Below are 20842 nucleotides of genomic sequence, written 5' to 3' on the forward strand. Positions count from 1 at the left end.
AGCACCGCTCACTGTTCCAGCGCGCTCCCTCCCGGTCCAGGGCGCACCCACTCACCCCGCCCCCCGGCGCGCGCCGGCTCGTCCCAGCCGCAGCCCGGAGGCGCGCACCAGGCCGCGCGCTGAGAGCCCCGCCCCCTTGCACCTGTCCGGCTCCCATGCGCGCGCGCCCGGCGACCCCGGTGGACCCGCCCCCAGGCGCGCGCCGTCCCTCCCTGCGCCACGTGCTCGCTGGAGGGCGGCGCCAGGGGCAGCGCTGAAAAGATGTTCTTGCTGCCTCTTCCGGCAGCCGGGCGAGTTGCTCTCCGACGTCTGGGAGTGAGTTGTCTCCGGGGCCGGAGTCTTGCCACCGCCGACATGACGAAGGTGAGAGGCGGCAGTTGCTCCCGGGCCACCGCGGGAGGACTGCCTGCGGGCGACCTGGGTGCGGGGCAGGGCGGGCCCAGGCCGCGGCGTGTGCGGCTTCTGCGCCAAGTTACACAAATCGACTAAAATGAAAAGTTCCCTCCTTTTGCAGGATCCGCCTTGGCAGGGGCTGGGGTGGGGTCGCCGGTGCCCCCTTCCCCGGAGATTTCCCAGACTGCTGTCTTCTGATGGCGCGATCTTCCTTCTCGTCCGGGGAGTGCCTGGTTCTGAACCCTGGGCAAGAGAATATGCTGCGGCTACCATTTACCGATCGCACTTTATTGAGCCTTCTCCCTCTCACTGAGCTTCAAAAATGACATGCGCTTATTTCATTCATCATTTTTTTTTTTAGTTCTGGACGTGACCCAAGAAGGGATGGTGACATTATTGTCCCAAATGTCAGCAGAGGTCCCAGAGTCAGCCAGCCTCAGGGCCTGGGCTGCACACCAAGACCTCCTTGCTGCAGTCAAGGGTCAGAAAACAGGGTCTCTGGGAGCAATTTCCCTGAACGTGTTTCTAGAGGAAACGAGATCCTCTCTAGGGAAAGGGGCTCTGCAGAGAGACGCGTTATTTCGTGAAATTAAAAGAAAAAAGCATTTTCCAGAAGAAAAGGCTGCTCCACCTAATTGGGCCCTGAGAAATTAGAGTGATCCTTTATATTAGGCAATTCAGGTCTGAAACATCTGGAAAGAGGAGTGGCTCAGTGGAAGGGGCACAAGCTTGGGAGTTATGCCGGAGGATCAGAAAGAAATGACTCTCCCTGGTGAAGAATTCTCTAGATGGGGCTTGAGACAGGTCTCCTGGAGGTATCAACAGATGACAGAGGGACCACACATTTCTTCAGTGCTCTTTCCAATACTAAGCCTATAACAGTGACCTGTCTCCTAGGTTCTCCATTTGGTCTATGGGAGTGTGCAGTCTTAGGAAGATGAGAACCTGGCAGAGTTATCAATGCCAAGGAAAGTATATTTTCTTTGGTGAGAAAGATAGACAGGGCGGTATTTAATCTAAGTACCTATGTGGCTTTGTGGGAAGGACCAAGGACAGGAAAAAGTTATCTGGATTTTCACACAGTTCTACCATCCAGGGGCTAGTGTGTCCCACTAGATTTCATTTTCCTTATCTTGTTAAGTGGGAAATATAGTGCAATAGTGCATGCATGTTCTTTTTACCTCAGAGTGGCCCTAAGGCAAACGAAATTTTTTTTTATATATATATATATAACGTCTTTGTAAAAGCGAAAAGCACTGGGTTTACTTCATTCTTTGAGTTTTGGGGCCCAGGGGCTTGTAAAGATGAAGGAATATTGCCACCAAGTGCTTGGCAGAACCCTCTGTTCTGCCCCTCCTTTAAGTTGCTTACTTCTTGTCTTTCAGTCTGAGTTGATCAGAGTACCATGAATACAGAACATCCCTTATTCAAAAATCTGAAATCTGAAATTTTCCAAAATCCCTTCAAGCTATGTGTATATGAAACAAGTGAATGTCAGGTTTAGACTTGGGTCCCATTCTTGAGATGTCTTAAATATTAAAAAACAAACAAAAATAGCAAAAATCTTGTGTGGTAGCTCATGCCTGTTACTCTGCTCTGGAGGCTGAAGCAGGAAATCCCAATTTTGAGGCCAACCTGAGCAATGTAGACTGTCTTAAAAAATAAAAAGGGATGGGTTATAGCTCAATGGTAAACGCTTGCTTAGCACGTGGGAGGCCCTGGGTTCCATCCCAGATACTGAAAAAAAGCAAAAGAAATCTGAAGTCAGAAACACTTCTTTCTGGTCCCAAGCATCAGATAAGGGATGCTCAACTGTAATGGCAGAATGTCTAAGATTTGCATCTGATGGTTATAGGAGAGGAAAAACAGACTCTCTTCTGCCCTCAGTTCCGTGGTTGAGTCTAAGAAAGTAGGCCTGACACTGACCTAAGGTACATGCAATTTAATTTGATATTTTTACATGTACATAGGATCCTGCAGAAGAAAATGAAGACCTGGAGAAGCATTAGGCCCAAAAGCTTTTTATCTTTCCTTTTTCTTTTTCTGGTACTAAGAATTGAACCCAGGGATGCTTTACCACTGAGCTGCATCTCCATGCCTTTTTACATTTTTATTTTGAAATAGAGTATTGCTTAGTTGCCAGGCTGGCCTTGAACTTTGATCCTCCTCAGCCTCTAGAATAGCTAGGATTACAGGCTTGGGCCACTGAACCTTGCAGTTTTATACCTTTTTAAACAAAGAAAAATGAAGCGTGGGGGTATGACAAGAGGAAGGAGGTTGGCCTTTGTCTTGTCATTTGGGATAGGCACTGGGAAATATATTGGGGTGCTAATGGAAGATAAGGCGTATTTCAGCAGGTTTGTTTGTATAGGTTCATTTTGGCATTAACTTCCAGCCGGTGGTGATGAGAATGCTCTCCCTAGTTTAGTGAGGGCACCTCTCTTATGGGAAATTTTATGCCCTGCTTTTAGGTAAGAAAGGCGGGGCTGGGATGTAGCTCAGTGGCAAAGCGTCTGCCTTGCATTCGCAAAGCCCTGGGTTCGACTCCCAGTTCCAAAAAAGACAAAAAAAAGAACCCCACCAAAAAAAAAAAATAAGATTAAAAAAAAAAAAAGAAAGGGGGATTTTTGAGAGCCCTGCCTACATTGTCTGTCTCTCCGGTGTCAACAGCTCAAAGTAATTTATATGCCAGGGCAGCATATTATGGAATAACATGTTCAGAAGCCCTTCAGGGTCTAACTTGGTGACAACTGGATTTTTTTTTTTTTTAAAACCCCTTTCTTTCTGGGGCTGGGGATGTGGCTCAAGCGGTAGCGCGCTCACCTGGCATGCGCCGGGCGCTGGGTTCGATCCTCAGCACCACATACAAATAAAATAAAGATGTTGTGTCCGCCGAAAACTAAAATATTTAAATAAATAAATAAATAAACCTCTTTCTGCTTTGTGTGAAAGCAGAGTTCTTTCCTGGGGGTGACCATGCAAGACAAGGCATGGGACCCAGAGTCTCTGTAGGAATTTGAATCACTGAGGCAGGTGGAGTGCATATATTGGCCATGGCTGCTGCTTTTTTGGTTTTGTTTTTCTGTCTTCATGGAGGGCACAGTTTTGGTGGAATTATGTGTTCCTTCTGAATTTCTGGAACTCGGGGACTCCTTAACCCCGCTGAGGCATCTACTCCAATTATACGCATCTTTTTTGCTTTGTTCTCAGGGCCTTGTTTTAGGAATCTATTCCAGAGACAGAGAAGAGGATGTGCCACAGTTTACGAGTGCAGGAGAGAACTTTGATAAATTGGTGGCTGGAAAGCTGAGAGAGATTTTGAATGTGTAAGTATTACCTGGGGGTCCCAGTTCCTAAAAGTTCCCCAAATCAAAGGGGGTATTTTTCTATGGTGTATTGTAGATAGATAAGTTGTACACAAACACCCCGGCCAGGAAATTCTTGGTGGAAGTGAAAGTGCAAGTCTGGAAGGCCCTTTGTCACTTTGCCTTTCAGTATGGGTGGGTCTGCAGTTCTGGGAAGTCAGATGGTTTCCAACCCAATCACAGACCTAGTGTGGAGGACAAATCCTGAAGGATCTGGAAAGTACCAGATTTCCTCAACCCACCTTCTTGGCTCAAATTCACTTTCCTTATTCCCTCCCTTCCCACCAGCCTCTCTGTGTCCTTTAATTAATAGTTAAAAAGCAGTATAAGGGTTCTACCTTTTTATTTTGTGCCTGGAGCTTGAAGGCTTCTCAAAAGTTAAAAGTACAACTGGATTACCCAAAGATGTAGTAAGAATGCAGACTGTGATTCAGTAAGTCTGGGAGGCGCCTGGGATTCCCACCACTCTTAGATTAGCTAGGGTCTATAGGAACTAGAGAGACATTGGAGCTGCTGGTTCCTTTTGGCAAAAACAGAAGTGTCATTAAAAGCCACTGCAGCTTCATACTATTCAGATTATAGATAGCCTGTTTGAATCTACTAGATGCAGTCTAATAATTAATTAATGGATGTGTTACAGAATCTGCAGCTCCTCTTAGCTAACTAGTCCTTCACCAGTAGCCAGAATCTTCTCATGTGCTTAAGTCATTAATCCAAAAGCCAACTGCTGTACTACAGATCTCCCTGACCTCCTGACTCGACCCACAGCACTTCTCATGCCCCTGGCTGCACTTTAGTATGCCTTTTATAAGAAACTGCCCTGTCTCCCATCTGTAGATAAGCCCTCACCTACATTCTCTAAACCAGGCACACTGCCGTCAAGTCAACCACTCGGGTACCATGGTGTTGTGTTGGTGTGCTGTGTCGTTTAGTAGAAAGGTTGGAGATTCTTTCAGTCCAGCCATCATCCAGTGCTCACATCCAGTGCTCAGATCCCCTGTGCAGCGGCACCAGCATTGCTTCCATTGCTATAAGTAAATTTGTGTTAACTCTAATCTGAAAGTTTGCTACAGTTTTTGAACTAGAGTTAGAAGTACTGCATCTAGGAAATCCGAGCTGAGAACATTCTGTAAAAGTACAAATGAAACAACGTCCACAAAAGCAGTTAGCAGAATATTATGATAATACTAAAGGTATGTATATATTACTTTCCAGGCAAACAGAGCAAACTGAAAATTTCCAAAACAATTATTTCTTTTTGGTTTAGATCTGGACCACCTCTGAAGGCAGGCAAAACCCGAACCTTTTATGGTCTGCATCAGGTATGAGATGATGATGATGTGTCTTGTGAACCCTCAGTAAGATCACCTCTGGGTGCCTTGTACCGTAGCTGCCCAGTCATGCTAAGAATTTTGTATTGGATTATATAGTTTTATTCCAACGTTAAGCAGAACTATCATTTAAGATTATAAAGAGGCGTATCACTGTCTACTGCTGGTCTTGTGTTCCTCAGTCTGAAGGCTTTGTCCAGCATGGCTCTGTCTTACATAGAATTGTTTGCAGGATTATCCTCACTCTGTCTATCAGACACACCTTGTAAAAGGTTCCGAACATAAAGTGATAGTGCGGGAGCTCAGTGAGTCTCTCTGCTGGAAATGAGCACTTTCAGGAAACACAGTGGCTGATGGTGTGTTTCTGTGGAACAGGACTTCCCCAGCGTGGTGGTAGTCGGCCTAGGCAAAAGGTCAGCTGGCGTCGATGACCAGGAGAACTGGCATGAAGGCAAAGAAAACATCAGAGTTGCTGTCGCAGGTTACTTTACTTTTTAAGTTTAATACTGGTCAAGGTTCTCGAGTCCACTCTTTAAGACTGTCTCTTCTCCTTCTTTTGTCCTTTCGCCATCTCTACCCTTATCACATTTGCACAAAAGTAATTCACCTTAACAAACTCAATTTACATTTTTTGAATGTTTGCCTCTAAGAAGGATATAGAGGTTAGCTTATGAAATTTTTGTTTTTAATATTTCTCCATAGTTAACATTTATCAAATACTTAATATTGGAGGTTTTACTATGGTCTGTTCACTTTTATAGCATTGGCCTTAGAACTGTATTTTACCAGAAATTTTGGCATGTGGATTTTTTTCCTCTTTGTAATTCTCCCCTGGTGTGCCCAACTTTTAAGTAACAAGGAGTTATATATGTACAACTCGGAGAAAATGGGAGTAGAGTGTGGGGTGCTCATTCATCACTCTCAAAAGCTGTGTGCTGGTCCCAGTTTTTCGGGTGGATGGCTTGAAAGAGTTGAGGTGGACGCTGTTGAGTCACCTTAGCTGAGCAGCAGTGAGAGCCTTCACCTCAGAGACTGTGGCTGAGGTCTTTGATATCCATGCTGAAGCAGCAGGAATGGGCTTGATTAACACCTGGCCCTGTGTGTATCATAAATGCTTGTTAAACTTACTTTCAAAATTTATGTTAAGGGTTCTCTCATAATTTTTATGAGAGTTTTTGCTGACACGATCTTAATAAAATGCTGTGTTAATAATGGACTTTGCTCAGGTGCAATCTCATGGTCATCTTTTCTCTGTCCCTCTTAACTGGGGAAGCCCTGGTGGTTGGGAAGCTTCGTCTGGAAGCACTGATGGTCAGAAATGACCCTGGTACTTGCTGCTTCTCTCTGAGGGGTCTCCCCGTGTGAGGAGCCCTGTGGTGATCTGAGGGCCTGTGCTCGGCTCTACCTGTGAGGTGCGCCCCGGCCTCGTTTTAAGAGGAGGAAATGGAGGACTAGAGTTGTCACACTGGGGTTGGAAGCCCGGTGTTTCCTGAGCACACTGCCCACACACTGCCTTCTGCTCCTCCAGTGTCTCTCGCTGACTTCCCTTCCGGTTCCTCTGTCCTTCTGCAGCTGGGTGCAGGCAGATTCAGGACCTGGAGCTCTCCTCTGTGGAGGTGGATCCCTGTGGAGATGCTCAGGCGGCTGCAGAAGGAGCGGTGCTCGGTCTCTATGAATACGATGACCTAAAGCAGAAAAAGAAGATGGCAGTGTCCGCGAAGCTCCACGGAAGGTGAGGGAGGGAAACCGAGGCGCGGTGGTGCTGTCCGGTGTCCTACAGTGTGGTCTTTTGGACAGGAGCCGCCTGCTTCTCAGTGTCCGGCGTTGCTGTGTGCTGTGTGCTCTGTCCGTAACCTTCCCATGGCCCCAGCCATTTTAATGTGTGATAACTGTCCCCAGGCTCTGCTCTAGCCTTTGTCATGTGCTCCTCCACGCTTGCTGGACACTGGGAATCTATAATGCGGTGGAGTGGGGAGGAAGGAACGACATGCAGACGTGTCCCAGTGGGTTTCATTCCATTGAGTTGGCATCCGCCGGCATTGGACTGGATGCCAGAGCTACGTGGGTGAAGGGAACTGGTTTTTGGCCCTGTGGTCTGGCGCGGGGGTGGCTCAGTGGATCATTGAGCACCTCCTTTATTTCAGTCTTAGAACCTGGGAGACAAGGTCACTGCTGTGAGAGAAGATCAGAGACCTTAGGTATGGGGAGCCATGAGGGCAGGGGTGACCCTGACACAGCTGGTGCTGGAGAAAAGGGCTCTGTAGTGGTCAACCTGGTTTGAGTCCTGGCTCTGCCACTTAACTCACAGTGACCTCGGTTAAGCAGTTGAAATCTCTGGGGAGTTGTACTCTTAACCCAGAGACAAAGTGTGAAGTGTGTCATATGTGACGCATGGTGACCCACTGAGCTGTCAACTGTTCTTTTACCCATCTCCACACTGTTAGCTCTTGTGCACAAGAAGAGCTCTAGGATCATGAACCACGGGCCCACGTATGTTCTTTTCTAAAGCTGATCCTTATTATCAGGGACTTCGTTGGGATTTAGAGCCCTGACCCAGGTAAAAGAAGGCGGCAGAGCCTCAGTTCCACATCCAGGTGGTTGCGTCACGTCACAGAGAACAGACCAGGTCCTGTGTGTCAGCCAGTTTCCATCTGTTGTCCTCCTCTTGTTTGTTGTGGGATAAGAGCCTCTCCTGGCCACAGGTCAGTGTTGTGGGTCATTGACCAGCAGCTCTGCTTTCTTCTGCAGTGGGGATGAGGAGGCCTGGCAGAAAGGAGTCCTCTTTGCTTCTGGGCAGAACTTGGCCCGCCAGCTGATGGAAACTCCAGCCAATGAGATGACACCAACCAGATTTGCCGAGATTATTGAGAAGAATCTCAGAAGTGCTAGTAGTAAAACAGAGGTCCACATCAGGTAATTCAGGATTACGTTGTAGACTTTGGGATGCTACACGCAGGAGCCTTTGAGATCCTAAATCCAGCTCCCTCTCCATTCAGAGGAATAACTGAAGACCATAGAGGCCAGATAACCACCAGCAGCCCCACAAGCTGGGACAGGGCTCATTTGAGGTTCCTTGTGTCTGTCTTTCCTTGCCTGTGAGAGAGTGCTGAGACTTCCTACTCATGTCAAGGTGTCCACGTTTTGTATCAGCTTTGTTTAGACAGAATTCACGTGCCACATAAAGTGATAGTGATTCGTAGTATATTCAGAGTGGGCTACCATGACTAAGTCAAGAATACTTTTGTGACCCCCAGAGGAAACCCTTTACCATTAGCAATCACTCTTCATTTCCCTGTCCCCTGAAGCTATCAGTTGACAGACTTTGGAGGTTATTTCCACCTTTTGGGTACAATCTGATCATTGTGAACAAGTTTCTGTGTGGACTTGTTTTATTTCTCTTGGGTCTGTAGCAAAAATGTAATCACTGGACCAAATGGTAACTCTGATTAACTTTTCGAGGAACATACTTATTTACTTTCTTGTTTTGGTGAGTTCTTCCTATCTATACTTTTTGACACAAGTGAAGAATGTATTATTCCTTACTAGTTATTGAATGAGAATTTGTGCCTTGTGGAGTCCCTTGGCTGGACTGCAGGATGGTGCTCCCAGGCCTGCTGAGAGCCATGGTCAGCGCTGGGCTATTAACGTCCAGCTCCTCTAGCTTCTGGAATCTCCTGGAATCTCCCCACAGCCCTGTATGCAGCCCAAGTTTGAGTGTTTGGGGATTTATGATTAAAATAAACTGATAGATATTTGCTTTGTTTAGAGAATTCTTCACTATCAAAGTAGTTTCTCAGGTTTAAAAGAATTCTTCAGTAGTTAATTGTGATTAGAATTCATCTTTTTCAGGAAAGTCCCTATGGTCTAGACAGTGAAGAAAACATTGTAGGGCTGAGGTTATGGCTCAGTGGTAGAGCGGCTGCCTAGCATGTGTGACATCCTGCCCTGTGTGGTACTTTAAGAGCTTATATATTACACTTTTAAACATACTTTTGAGCTTTTCTAAATTATTTTGAAATAAAGGTTCGATCCTCAGCACACATAAAAACAAAATAAAGGTTTTTGTGTCCAACTAAAAAAAATATGTTAAAAAGAAAGAAAATGTTGTATAGAAAGCCCAGGACTTAGAGCTTGCTAGAACCTTTATAAGTTTAACCTGCCGCAGTACGTAGCCTCTGTAGAGGGGTTGTGGCAGACTGTTCCTTGTCTTACAAGAGAAGACACCAGAGGTACTTTATGTCAGAAAATACTGGCAATGCTACCATACATCAGTGACGGCACCTCCACCGTGCCAGGGAATTTGGCAAATGAGTGCACAGTGGTGCTCCTTGTCCTCAAAGAAGGGAGGATCTCATTGGAAGGACCAGGTTGGGGAAGGGAGGATGGGGAGGCCTGCTGAAGAACATGCAGCCTAAGCAGAGCCCTGATGGTTGCTCAGGAGTTAACCAACGAGAATGGGGCTGGGCATTTCAGGTGGGGAAGCAGGTGAACCGTGGCCCCTTGGGAATAGCAAGGCTTATGGATGAGCAAAGGCAAGAGTTGATCAGGATGCGCGTGTGGGTGGCAAATGACTCATTAAACTGAGACATAGCTGCACCACACCTTGTCCAGTGTAGGCGGGTCTCCATTAAAGAAACAAAGACAGACAATTCTTCTAGAAGGGCCGGACTTAATGAAACATCAAGTCCTGAGTTTGTGACTAACATGCCTTTATGGTAAAGCCTTGTTTCTTTTGACACGTTTATTTTATTTTTAAAAAATTATTTTTCCTTTGACAGTTTTGGCAATCCTAGTTTTATACTTCTGACAAATGGTTGGGCAAGTGCCGGAATATTCCTTGGAAAGGATTGCTGCTGGTTTGTCTGTAGCAGTGGAGGCCTCGTTACTGTGGCTAGAAATCAACACAAAGCCCTTTGTACCTTTAGCATAGAAAGTGGCAATATGGTGTCAATTTTCTAGTTTGCACTGAGAAGTGTTTCTATTTCATTAGTCTCATCGATCCTATGCTAATTAAATAAGAATTAACTTATTTTCCTACTTTAGAGACATCTCAAATGACAGTTACAGCTGTGAGAAATAGTGTGACATTGTTGAAAAGAGAACTCCAGCATTTCTAAAAGAGCAAATAAGTAGGTTATTTTAGTCCAGGAAGAGTAGTATAGCTTTGTTAGATTTTTGTTAGTTGGTTGATTTGGGGAGGGGGCATTTTTAGAAATACCAAAAATAATGAGCATCTTAGCTCTTTTTATGCACCCTTGTGGTCTCAGGGCCTTGCTAGTCTCATCTTTTATGAATTAAATCTTTAGAAACATCTGAGTAGGTTGGGGGAGCGTTTTTATTTATTGACTTTACATTATTACCTGAACTGTATTAGTTATCATATATAAATTCTCCTAAGAATGCTAAAGTCTTTTGATTGAGGAATCCTTAACTTCATGTAGATGAGCAAATTGACTCAGAATCAAGTGACTTGCCCAAGAATATACAGGAAACAAATGATCAGATGTGATAATCAAAGCCTTACTGTGTGTGATTTGTTTTCCCTGAACTCAGGGCCTCATGCTTGGGAGTGAGTGCTCTACTTCTGAACTATACCTCCTGCCCCGTGTGATACTTTAAGAGCTTATATATTACACTTTAAACATACTTTTGAGCTTTTCTAAATTATTTTGAAATAAAGGTAACCGTATATGTGCTTTTATCTCCTTTCTACCTTATAGACCCAAGTCTTGGATTGAGGAACAGGAAATGGGTTCATTCTTAAGTGTAGCCAAAGGGTCCGACGAGCCTCCAGTCTTCTTGGAAATCCACTACAAAGGCAGCCCTGACGCGGGGGAGCCGCCCCTGGTGTTCGTTGGGAAGGGAATCACTTTTGACAGGTACTCGAGGGGGGTATCTGAGCTTTGTATTTTGGTGAATGTTTTGTATGCTCTTTTTAGTGCTTAATTTGATTCATAAGCATGGTATTTGGTCATATTATGCTCCCAGTTATGAAATGCTCATATGTGTTAGACATAGGCATTTTACATATATTGGCTCAGTCTTACCCCTATAAGCTGGCTATCATGGACATTCTACAGTAGCCAGCTTATAGGGGAACCATGACTCAGAGGTATTAAGTAATTTGTTCAGAGACCCATAACTAAGAATTAGAGCCAGAAGTGAAAATCAGGTCTCTCTTTAAAATATCTTCAAATCTCTGGGTCCCACTCTGATTCTCCCTTGCAAGGCTTACTGCATAGACAGTGCAGCTGCCGCCGCCATCCCCTGCCTTCCCTTGGCTTGCTTTAGTTGCTTCCTGCTGCAGAACAGTCCACTCCCGTTAATCTGACTGAACCATAAGTTCCTTAGAAGTGGAAGCCACCTCGGGTTATTCCAGCCAATAAGGGGCTGAATTGGAGAAGTCAGTGTATTTTGGTATTTCCTATGGGAATCATCTGCCACAGAATATCATCTGCCACAGGGATGCTGGTGACTGTGAAGCATAAAAAGAGTGAGTTGGCCAGAAAACTAGGTTAAATAAACCAAATGAGGTTTGTTTTTGTTTTCTTTAGCTACAGAACTTCTCAGGGCACAGAATGTCACATTTTCTGAATTTTCTTTTGTAAGAATCTTGATTCTGGAAGTCATGTTCCAGGGAAACTGCTTTGGAGAATGCTGCTGAAGAACAACAACAAAAAAACAAATTCCCCAGTACATTTTTGCAACTATTCAGAAACTCCATGTAAAACATGAATGTTCTGTTCTCTTTTGTTTTTGTATTTTCATTTCCTTTGGTGCTGAAATCAAACCCAGAGCCTCTCATGTGCTAAGCATACACTCTACTACTAACTCACCTCCAGCTTCAACTTCTCTTCTTTAAACATTGGTCTCTAAATGATTTTCATTGTGTAGTCCATCAGAAAAAGATTTCAAGATATGTATATTTATTTATGGTGGATGCAAATGCTACACCATTTTATATATACTAAAGTATATATAAAACACGACAGCAAATAAAATTAGGAAGAAACCCTGTCTCAAAATAAAAAATTTTTTAAAAGGCTGGGGATGTAGCTCAGTGATAAAGCACCCCTGGGTTCAATCCCTAGTACCAAAAACAAAACAAAACCAAAAAAAAAAAAAAAAAAACTTGCTAATTGTAGTGGTTTTATACTATCAAGTGTTAATAGTTTTAGGGAGATATTTATGTTCAGGGTGAGATTTATTGTTAATTTAAATCCATATTTGTATTTTTTGCTAAAAATATTCAGCAAGATCCTTTGGTTTAGAGAAGTCTTCCTTGCAGAAGCATCAGATTTAACTTAAGATGTGAGAGAGCAGGAGGAATTAGTTCAGTAGGAACTAGGGATGAGTGTTAGGGCAGGGGAACATGGGAAGGCTGCAGAGTAGGAAGTAGTGTCAACTCTGGGTACTGCAAGAATGTCAGTGTGGCTCTGCACCAGAGCGGTTGGGAAGATGGGTGAGATGCGCTGGATACTTAGGCAGGATCTATTATTCTGGGCCTTGAAAAGGTTTCTGGCAGAGGGAATGACGGTATATATGCAGTAAAATTCACCCTCTAAGTGTTTGGCTAAGTGAGCTTTAACAGAAGAATCCAACAGGGACCAATACTGAGAAGATAAAACATTCCCTTCACCCCAAAACTCCCTTGTGCTTCTGCAGTTATTCCCCACCCCTGCTCCAGGCTGCCAATTATCTTTCTGTTACTGTAGATTAGTTTTGCCTGTTCCAGAAATTTATATAGATGGCCTCTGGGCTGTCTCAGCCCAATGTCTTCAGTATTTATCCATTTCATCAGTCACATCAGTAATTTGTTCCTTTTCATTGCTATGTAGTACCATTGTATAGAAATACCCAAATTTGCTTATGCATTTATCTGTTGATGGAAATTCGAGTTGTTTCCAGTTTTAGGCTATGGGGAATTAAGCCAAGATCATCTGAAAGCTTTTGTGTAGCCACATGTTTTCCTTTCTCCAATGAGGTTCAGGTTCAAAGGACATTCTTTCCTATGACCAAAGTGGTCATCCCAGTTTGCATTCCTGTCCTCAGCTGACAGGACTCACATCTTCTGCTCCTTTCCCTTCTTGACATGATCCGTCATTCCACTCGTGACGCTGCCATAGGGGATGCAGTGATACTTCTTTGAGGTTTACTTTGCATTTCTGTAATGATTGATGATGTCGAGCATGTCTTGACTTGTTTTTTTGACCATTGACCTATCTTCTTTAGTGAGGTGTTTAAATCTTTTACCCTTTTTGATAGGGTATTTTCCTTAAAAGTTAAAAGTTTTTTAAAAGTATATATATTCTGAATATAAGTCTTTTATCAGATGTTATTTGGTTAGGAATATTTTTTTCCCAGTCTGAACCTTGCATTTTCATTTTTTTTTAGTAATATCTTATGAAGAACAAGTTTTGATTTGATGAAGTATACGTTCAGTTTTTTATAGTTCATGCTTTCTTTTGCCCTAAAACGGTATTGCCCATGCCAAAATCTTTTTTTTTCATCAATAAGACATTATAGTTTTTAAGTCAATTTTAGCTTTTTAGGCTATGATCCACTTTGAATTTCTGTATATGGTGAAAAAAGGCCTAAGGTTTTCCTCCCTCGCCTGCCTGCCCTCATTATATAGTCATTTATTTCAGCACAGTTAGTTGACAGTACATGAACTACCATTCCATCATAGACATGGGACTACCTTAGCATCTTAGGACAAAATCAGTTAATCATGTAGTTTGAGATCTATCTCTGGACCCTGCATCTGGTCACTGGTACCTTGTGACTAAGCATCTTGATTCCTGTAGCTTTGAGTAGGCTTTAATGAAATCTAGGATGATTTTGAAAAGATAGCAAAGATGAGTCCTGATCCTTGGTTGGTGGCTACTTTGGGACTAGTCGTAGGCATAGGAAGCAAAGCTCCCAGAAAACACCTTGGGCTAAGAGTGGCAGGTGGAAGGAAGTATAAATGCAAACCATCTCATTAGCAAGTGTTTCTGAGGTAAGTGAGAATTAGTACCTGATTTCCAAGCAAGCAGACCTCAGAGAAGGGAATAGAAATTTCTCCAAAGAGTCAACAAGACAAGTCAGTAGATGGCAGAAGTTGAAGGCCCTGGCTGTGTGCATGGCTTGTGGAACAAGTTGCTTCACAAGATGGGAAGCAGAAGTCACTGGTTGGTTAGAAGGCTGCCTTGCTAATTGCTAATGAAAACTCAGCTCTTATATTTAATGCTGTCTCAGAGGCTTTGTGTAGGTCCCTCCCTGATTCCTGTGCCTCCCTCAGGTTGTATTTTGCCATCAGCAGGCTAGAACACACCTGTACAGGTGTCAGATGGCAAGATTATACCTCTGTCATGTGGGTTTGAGAAGAATGCTCCCAGTCCTATCTGAACTTGTTAGCTTTCTTTAATAGCCTGTGAACTTTGGTTTGATAAGTTGATCCATTCATAAAATCTGCTGAAAAGACAATCTTTGTAGGTATCAGCAGTTAATGAGTGTTAGGTTTGTGTCACCATGATCAGTATATCTGACAAGAACAATCTAGAAGGGCTGGGGATGTGGCTCAAGTGGTAGCGCGCTCGCCTGGCATGCGTGTGGCCCGGGTTCGATTCTCAGCACCACATACAAAAATGTTGTGTCCGCCGATAACTAAAAAATAAATATTAAAAAAATTCTCTCTCTTTCTCTCTCTCCCTCTCTCCCTCTCTTTAAAAAAAAAAAAAAACAATCTAGAAGAGGAAAAGTTATTTTTGGCTCATGATTTCAGAGGTTAGTCCATGGTCAATGGACTCCATTACTCTGGGTCCACCGTAAGGTGGAACATCATGGCAGAGGGCTGTAGTGGAAGGAAGCTGCTCAGGACATGGTGGCCCAGAAGCAGAGAGAGGGAAGAGAAGGGGCCACTGGAAAGACCGACCTTTCCAGGACACTCCCCAGTGACCCACCTTCTCCAGCAACATCCAACCTGCTTACAATCACTACCCAGTCCATTCAAAGTAGGATGGACTGATTAGGTTACAGCTCTTGCAATCCTGTTATTTTACCTCTGAATATTCATACATTAACACAGGAACTTTGGGGGGACACCTTCTATTCAAAACATAACAATGAGATGAAACAGATAGCACTGATATTATGATATGGAAACATTTCTAGTAGTACTGCTTAAATTTCATTCAAATATAAATAAATTGAGCTATGATACCTATCTAGAATTATTTTGTATCTTTTATAAAGTCTACAACATTAAAATAATTCAACATTGAGATTCTAAGTTGAGAAATATGAGTTTCTTTGGCAGGTGTGTGGTGCTTTTATATGGTTATGTTGCAGCTGTCTTTTTCCTTCACAGTGGTGGCATCTCCATCAAGCCTTCTGCAAGCATGGACCTCATGAGGGCTGACATGGGAGGAGCTGCCACAATTTGTTCAGCCATTGTGTCTGCTGCGAAGCTCAATTTGCCTATTAATATCATAGGTGAGTGGGGCAAGGGATTGCATATCTGAGATTCTGGAACCCAGCAGATGCTTGAACTGAGACAACAAACGTGGCTTTCTCTGATCTGAAAAGATCAAGAGACAATTTTTAAATAGCTTGATGAAAAGCTAAGTGTTTTATGTCCAAGCTGATTCAGCTAAATGTGTTTTGCAACTAATATCTGTAACTGGAATTGATTTTACTTCTGCAAAAAGTGGTTAGCAGTCAGGGGCATGTATATCAAGTTTGTGGTTTACTCCAGTGGAAACTGCTCAGTAGTCAGGTCAAAGGGCACTCTTGGCTCATTTACAGATGGTCTCATAGGATTGTGGCCAATTAAATGCCTGATACACAGAAATTGCCTGGTACAGAAAAAGCATTTAGTACAATGGCACCTCTTAGCATTACAGAATGCCATCTTCCATAGCCGGTGATGCTGAGAGTGTGTAGCATTACTAATACCAAGTTTTGAGAAGAAGAGGGGGAAGGCTTAGGTTACCTGACTTAGCCAGTGTCTCATCCATTGCATGGGGAAGGTAGAATGCAAGTGTGTCTGACGTACATGTGTGTGATCTTTTTTTTTTTTTTTTTTGATGTGCTGAATATTTTAGCATGTCTCATCTGAGCTGGTGACCTAATGCTGGGTTCACAAAATCCAGCTATTCCAATAACTTAAGAAAACATGCAAACACACAGAAGTACCTTTTCAAAATCCAGGAATGGTCCTGTGACCTTAGTGGTCCATAGAAAAAGAGAGAGCTGCTGAATTCTTTATTCTTATATAGGGGACACACAGGGGAGGTTCCATGGAACAGTCCATCCCAAAAAGGGCAGAGGGGTAGGATTACAAAGGAACAGGTGAGCGTAACTCAACCCTACTGGGTAATGCCTCATTATCCAAGAGGAGGTAGGGGGCACAATAATTGTTCAGTATCTCTTGCTCAGGACTTGAGGGTGTGTATTTCCAGAGGGGCTCCCTTTCTTTGAAAAAATAGGTGATGAGTTGCTATCACAAGGTCTTGAATTCTTGTTCTGAAGACATCACATCCTATGATTACAAGACAGGATTAATAGCAAAGAGAACAGTACAATAATATACCATGCAGAATGTTTTAGTATGTTTCCAGGATTAAAACCATTTAACTCTTGAAGTATTTGATCAGCTAGAGGTAGGATCCAAAAAAAAAAAAAAAAAACATCAATCTTACTTTTTTGTATATCTTGAATATGATGATATAACTCCAAAAGATCCAAGCGGTTATTATTGTTCAGCCAAATACCTAATAAATGTTTTTTAACTTTCTCTTAATCCCATTGGGAAGCATTGTATTTGGCAGCAGTAACACACGCATATTTATAATTGGCATGACATTTTAGCCTTTCCTTGAACTTTAAAGTAGAAAGCTCATTACCAATATTTATTACAGTAGCTTCTAAACATTTATCTTAGTTTCAATTATTTCATCAATATTGATCTGATTATGAAGAGCTTTGGAAGTGTTCTGAGCCAAAATATTAAGAAAATCTGCATGCTGAATATTTTGAGATATGGCCACCCAAGATGTGACCGTGGAAGCAATAAATGAAACTAAGCCAGCCACCCCTAAAATTACAAGTACAAGAGCTAGCTTAGGTCTAATCAACTGGGCATATATTTGTTGTAAGACTTGAAAACCAGAATTAGCAAACCATGGCCCTGAGATTTTAGCTGGCAATAAGACAACAGAGGGCTGGTGAAGCATCAGTGTTCCCTTCCTTCTATTATATCTGATGATACAATTAGTTAAATATCGCTAGAAGATATTTATCATCTTTCGACTTTCACATCTCTAGTAATTAAAGCATAAAGGGATTGAACAGGCTTGCAAGCCGTAACAAGAACCTTCCTTATAATTTCTGCCTACAAGGTCAGGTAAACGCTTGTCGGTAAAATGTAAAATTCTGAGGCTGCAATCAAACACCAAACATCTTTCTTGATACCACCTTTGCTGAAGGTCAAGGTGTTACTAACAAATCTTTCAGGGGTCATGGCAGCGCCCTTGTGTAATTGTTTTTTGTCAATCCTAGGAGACCAGTCTAAAATATACCACTATTTCTAGACACCTTATGCTGTATTGGCAAGGTATTTATACAATCCATCCATTTAGGGAATGTGCCAATTTCTATTGCAGAACGGTTAGGACAGTGAGGTATATTAGTGGATGTTCTGCTGAAATGATTGGCTTGTTATTAGACAGTCCCATTTTAATAACTGTTCTAATATATGCCTTTGAATCCCCAAGGCCAGTACGATTAGCTAGTCTAGTCCCTCCAACTGCTGTCTTTTCCTCAAAGGACACTTTTAGACAGGCAGCACGTTTATCGTTTATTGCAGGATCACCACATAGGTAGCTGACCACTATAGCCAAAATAATTAACTCCATTCCCATGGATGGGAGTAATATGGGTGTCTGTAAATCCTCCCATCATGTATTAGTCATTAGTAAATACTGGGATGGATTCTCCAGTACACACCTGAGTGTACTAAAGGTGGATCTAGAAATATGTCTAATAAGTTTCTCCCTGTGTCCCAGTTGCCTGGCAGCTCAACAGAGCTAGTATTGCTGCAAGCATCATAGCTGGAGACTTAGTTCTTCCTTGCTGCTGGATCATCCGCTCAGTCTGCAGCCTCAGATTTTTCAACATCTTCCATGAGGGTAGCTTCACTATTGGGTCTCTCTGGGCCATTTTCTTTCCCCTCATCCTTTGAAGTCTCTTCTTGATGGGAGGAGTCAGGGCTGACATCTCTGGATTGATCCTCAGTTGTTTGAACCTTGGCTTTAGGTCATTGTCTTAAAACAGTAAGAATTACTAGGTAAACAATGACCTTATTTAATAAAAATAACTCAACTTCAATGTTTCAATAGGTTTTTATCATGTCAATATATGGGCAAAATTTTGGTTCATATCAGTATAATAAAATCGGGGGGGGGGGGTAAGGCCTGAAACATCGTAAAACTGATCATTTATATATTTATAGTCAATCCAGCTGCATACAAGTCTGTCTTCTGATTACTTTGGCCTTTTATCTCACTTTCTAGATGATCATGTAAAGATTCCTTTATTAAGGAAATCTTTTTTTACCATAAAAGTCTTAAACATAATGCTTCTTTTATTTTATCCAAACATGATTTCTTTTTTACTCCAAACTGTTTCCTTTCTGTTGAAGCATCTTCTTTTCCTTTTCTAGAATTCTTTGGTTATACCTTGGAACAATTTCTATAAATCTTAGTAAACAAATTATTGTACATTCATGAGAAGAAATATCTCAATGAAAATATAGTTAAAGCCCTTGGACATTTCTGTTGACAGAATCATATCTGTTTATCATCTTATAAAAGTTTGTACAATAATTTGAGAATTAGAGATTACTTGATGATTGTATTATCTCTATCTGTAACTATAAATGGCAGAGTATCAGATAAATGCATGTATAAAAGGTATAAATTATGTGTTTTCTATTGAAAAACATTTGGAAGCAAATGGACACATATTAAACAAATAGACATGTTTTAATTATCCTATGGATTAAAGAGTATAGATTATTTAAGTAACTGGAAAAATATATTAAGAATAAAATGTTTAGTTTATAATTATCTTATGAAATCATATGGTTCTTAAAAATATTTGGATCCATTTTAAATTATTTTTAACTAGGAGTGTACTCTTACATGTGACATCACGTGATGTAGCTGAAATAACATCCTTGCTTATATTTTACTTATTTTTGTAATTACATAATTAGAATTGAAAAGGAAGGATTTCTTGGTCATCACGGGAACATTGTGAGAAAATTGTCTTAAGTTGCCGGCCTTATTCCTGTGATGAGCAAAATGCATCCTCACAGTGTCCAAAAGTAAAACATAAGCAAGCATATGTATCTTTTATCTCTTATAAGTGTTACATTATTTCTGTAATTTTCTTTAATAATATAACCATAAAGAATTTCTAAGGGAACATGGGATAAAAATCAAGATTATTTAGCTTTGAGAACACATTAGGATTAGGGTAGCAACATAGAAACCTGTTGAACTATATTTTGTCTGAAAAAGAAATCTTTCGTTAGTATTGACCAGTGGACATTTTTAAGTAACATGCAGGCTCTGCAGCTCCGTTCACTAGCCTGCAGAAAGTTAGCAATTATAGGTTAGTTAGAAACTACAGGTTAGTAATTGCGAGGCTGGCCCAGAAGCCCTGCTTGCCTGAAGGTGGAAGGACAAATGGGAAACCTATGAAAAATGTGGGAGGTGGGACTTATCCGCCATGTTACCCTGGCCTTGTGGCTGGAGAGTTTAGTTTGCCCGAAATTTTGGGGGTTTTATTTCATGCATTGTTTTTCTGACCCCAGCAGTCCTGGTTGTATTTCGCCATGCTGGGCAGCGTGTGCGCATAGCCATGCGTCGTGCACTAGGCCTTTCCGTGAGCGGTTGCCTTAGTAACCAGGGAAGCCTAGAGTTGGTCGGGTTTGTGGGAAGGTAATGAAGGCCCTTTTCGGTTGTCCGCGTCTTTGCAGTCCCGTGGCCGCATCTCCTCCCGCGGTGAAAGTCGCTGGAGCTGGGCTGACCCCGCGTTCAGCCGCTGCCATGCCTGCGCCCCTGGCCAGCTAGCGTTTGACCATTGCCTGCGCCAGTGTCTCCCGCTTGAGTTCCCAGCGCTGGAGCGGGCTTTGCGCCGGGGAGAAGGCGCATGCATGGCTGCGCCCGGGCGGGCAAGCATGGGAAGCCAGCGCCAGACCTTCGGAGTAGATTGCACTCTGTCGGATCTCTAAAGTGGGATTACAAACCAGTAATGTGTCCCTTCCCTGCCATCAACTCCACCGGAAAGCCACGTGTTGCTCCCAGCATTTCCCCAGGTGTTTGGATTTTGACCGATCTGTTTGTGTTTTCCCGCTAGGAATCTCTCCAGGGCAGCGCCTCGTGGGGGCTCCTGGGGATGTTCCAACAGAACCCGGGATTCCTGGGAGAGCCGGCAGCTTGTTGGGCAGCAGTAGTGGTGTCCTCATCTCCTTGAACCCTTGTTGCAGCCCGGTCAGCATTGTGTCCCTTCAGGCCGTGTTGCACTGGGCTGCTCTGCTTGTACCTCGTCATTGTCATTGCAAATCTCCTTACAACCACCTGGGCATCCCGCCAATCCCGCTGCGGAGTCCCAGGCAACCACAATTGGGATCCCGCCTCTGGGAATCACGCCAGCTTTAGCGCTCTCTGGAGAGGCGGGGAGCTATGGGTGGTTCCCGTCCTG

At 43.0% G+C, this 20842-nt stretch overlaps 1 protein-coding gene across 1 annotated transcript in view; it reads left to right on the top strand.

Moving 5' to 3' along the window:
- Positions 1 to 216: 216 nt before the first annotated feature.
- Lap3 (leucine aminopeptidase 3) overlaps positions 217 to 20842 on the top strand; it is a 30161-nt gene continuing 9535 nt past the window's right edge. The window contains exons 1-8 of the mRNA XM_027939230.2: positions 217 to 363; positions 3604 to 3719; positions 5026 to 5080; positions 5465 to 5570; positions 6662 to 6821; positions 7838 to 8002; positions 10810 to 10968; positions 15441 to 15565. Coding sequence (XP_027795031.2) covers positions 262 to 363; positions 3604 to 3719; positions 5026 to 5080; positions 5465 to 5570; positions 6662 to 6821; positions 7838 to 8002; positions 10810 to 10968; positions 15441 to 15565 — 988 coding nt within the window. The 5' untranslated portion in view covers positions 217 to 261. The remainder of the gene's footprint in view (positions 364 to 3603; positions 3720 to 5025; positions 5081 to 5464; positions 5571 to 6661; positions 6822 to 7837; positions 8003 to 10809; positions 10969 to 15440; positions 15566 to 20842) is intronic.

Source organism: Marmota flaviventris, chromosome 7 (genome assembly GCF_047511675.1).
Source record: "Marmota flaviventris isolate mMarFla1 chromosome 7, mMarFla1.hap1, whole genome shotgun sequence".
Taxonomy (NCBI): Eukaryota; Metazoa; Chordata; class Mammalia; order Rodentia; family Sciuridae; genus Marmota; species Marmota flaviventris.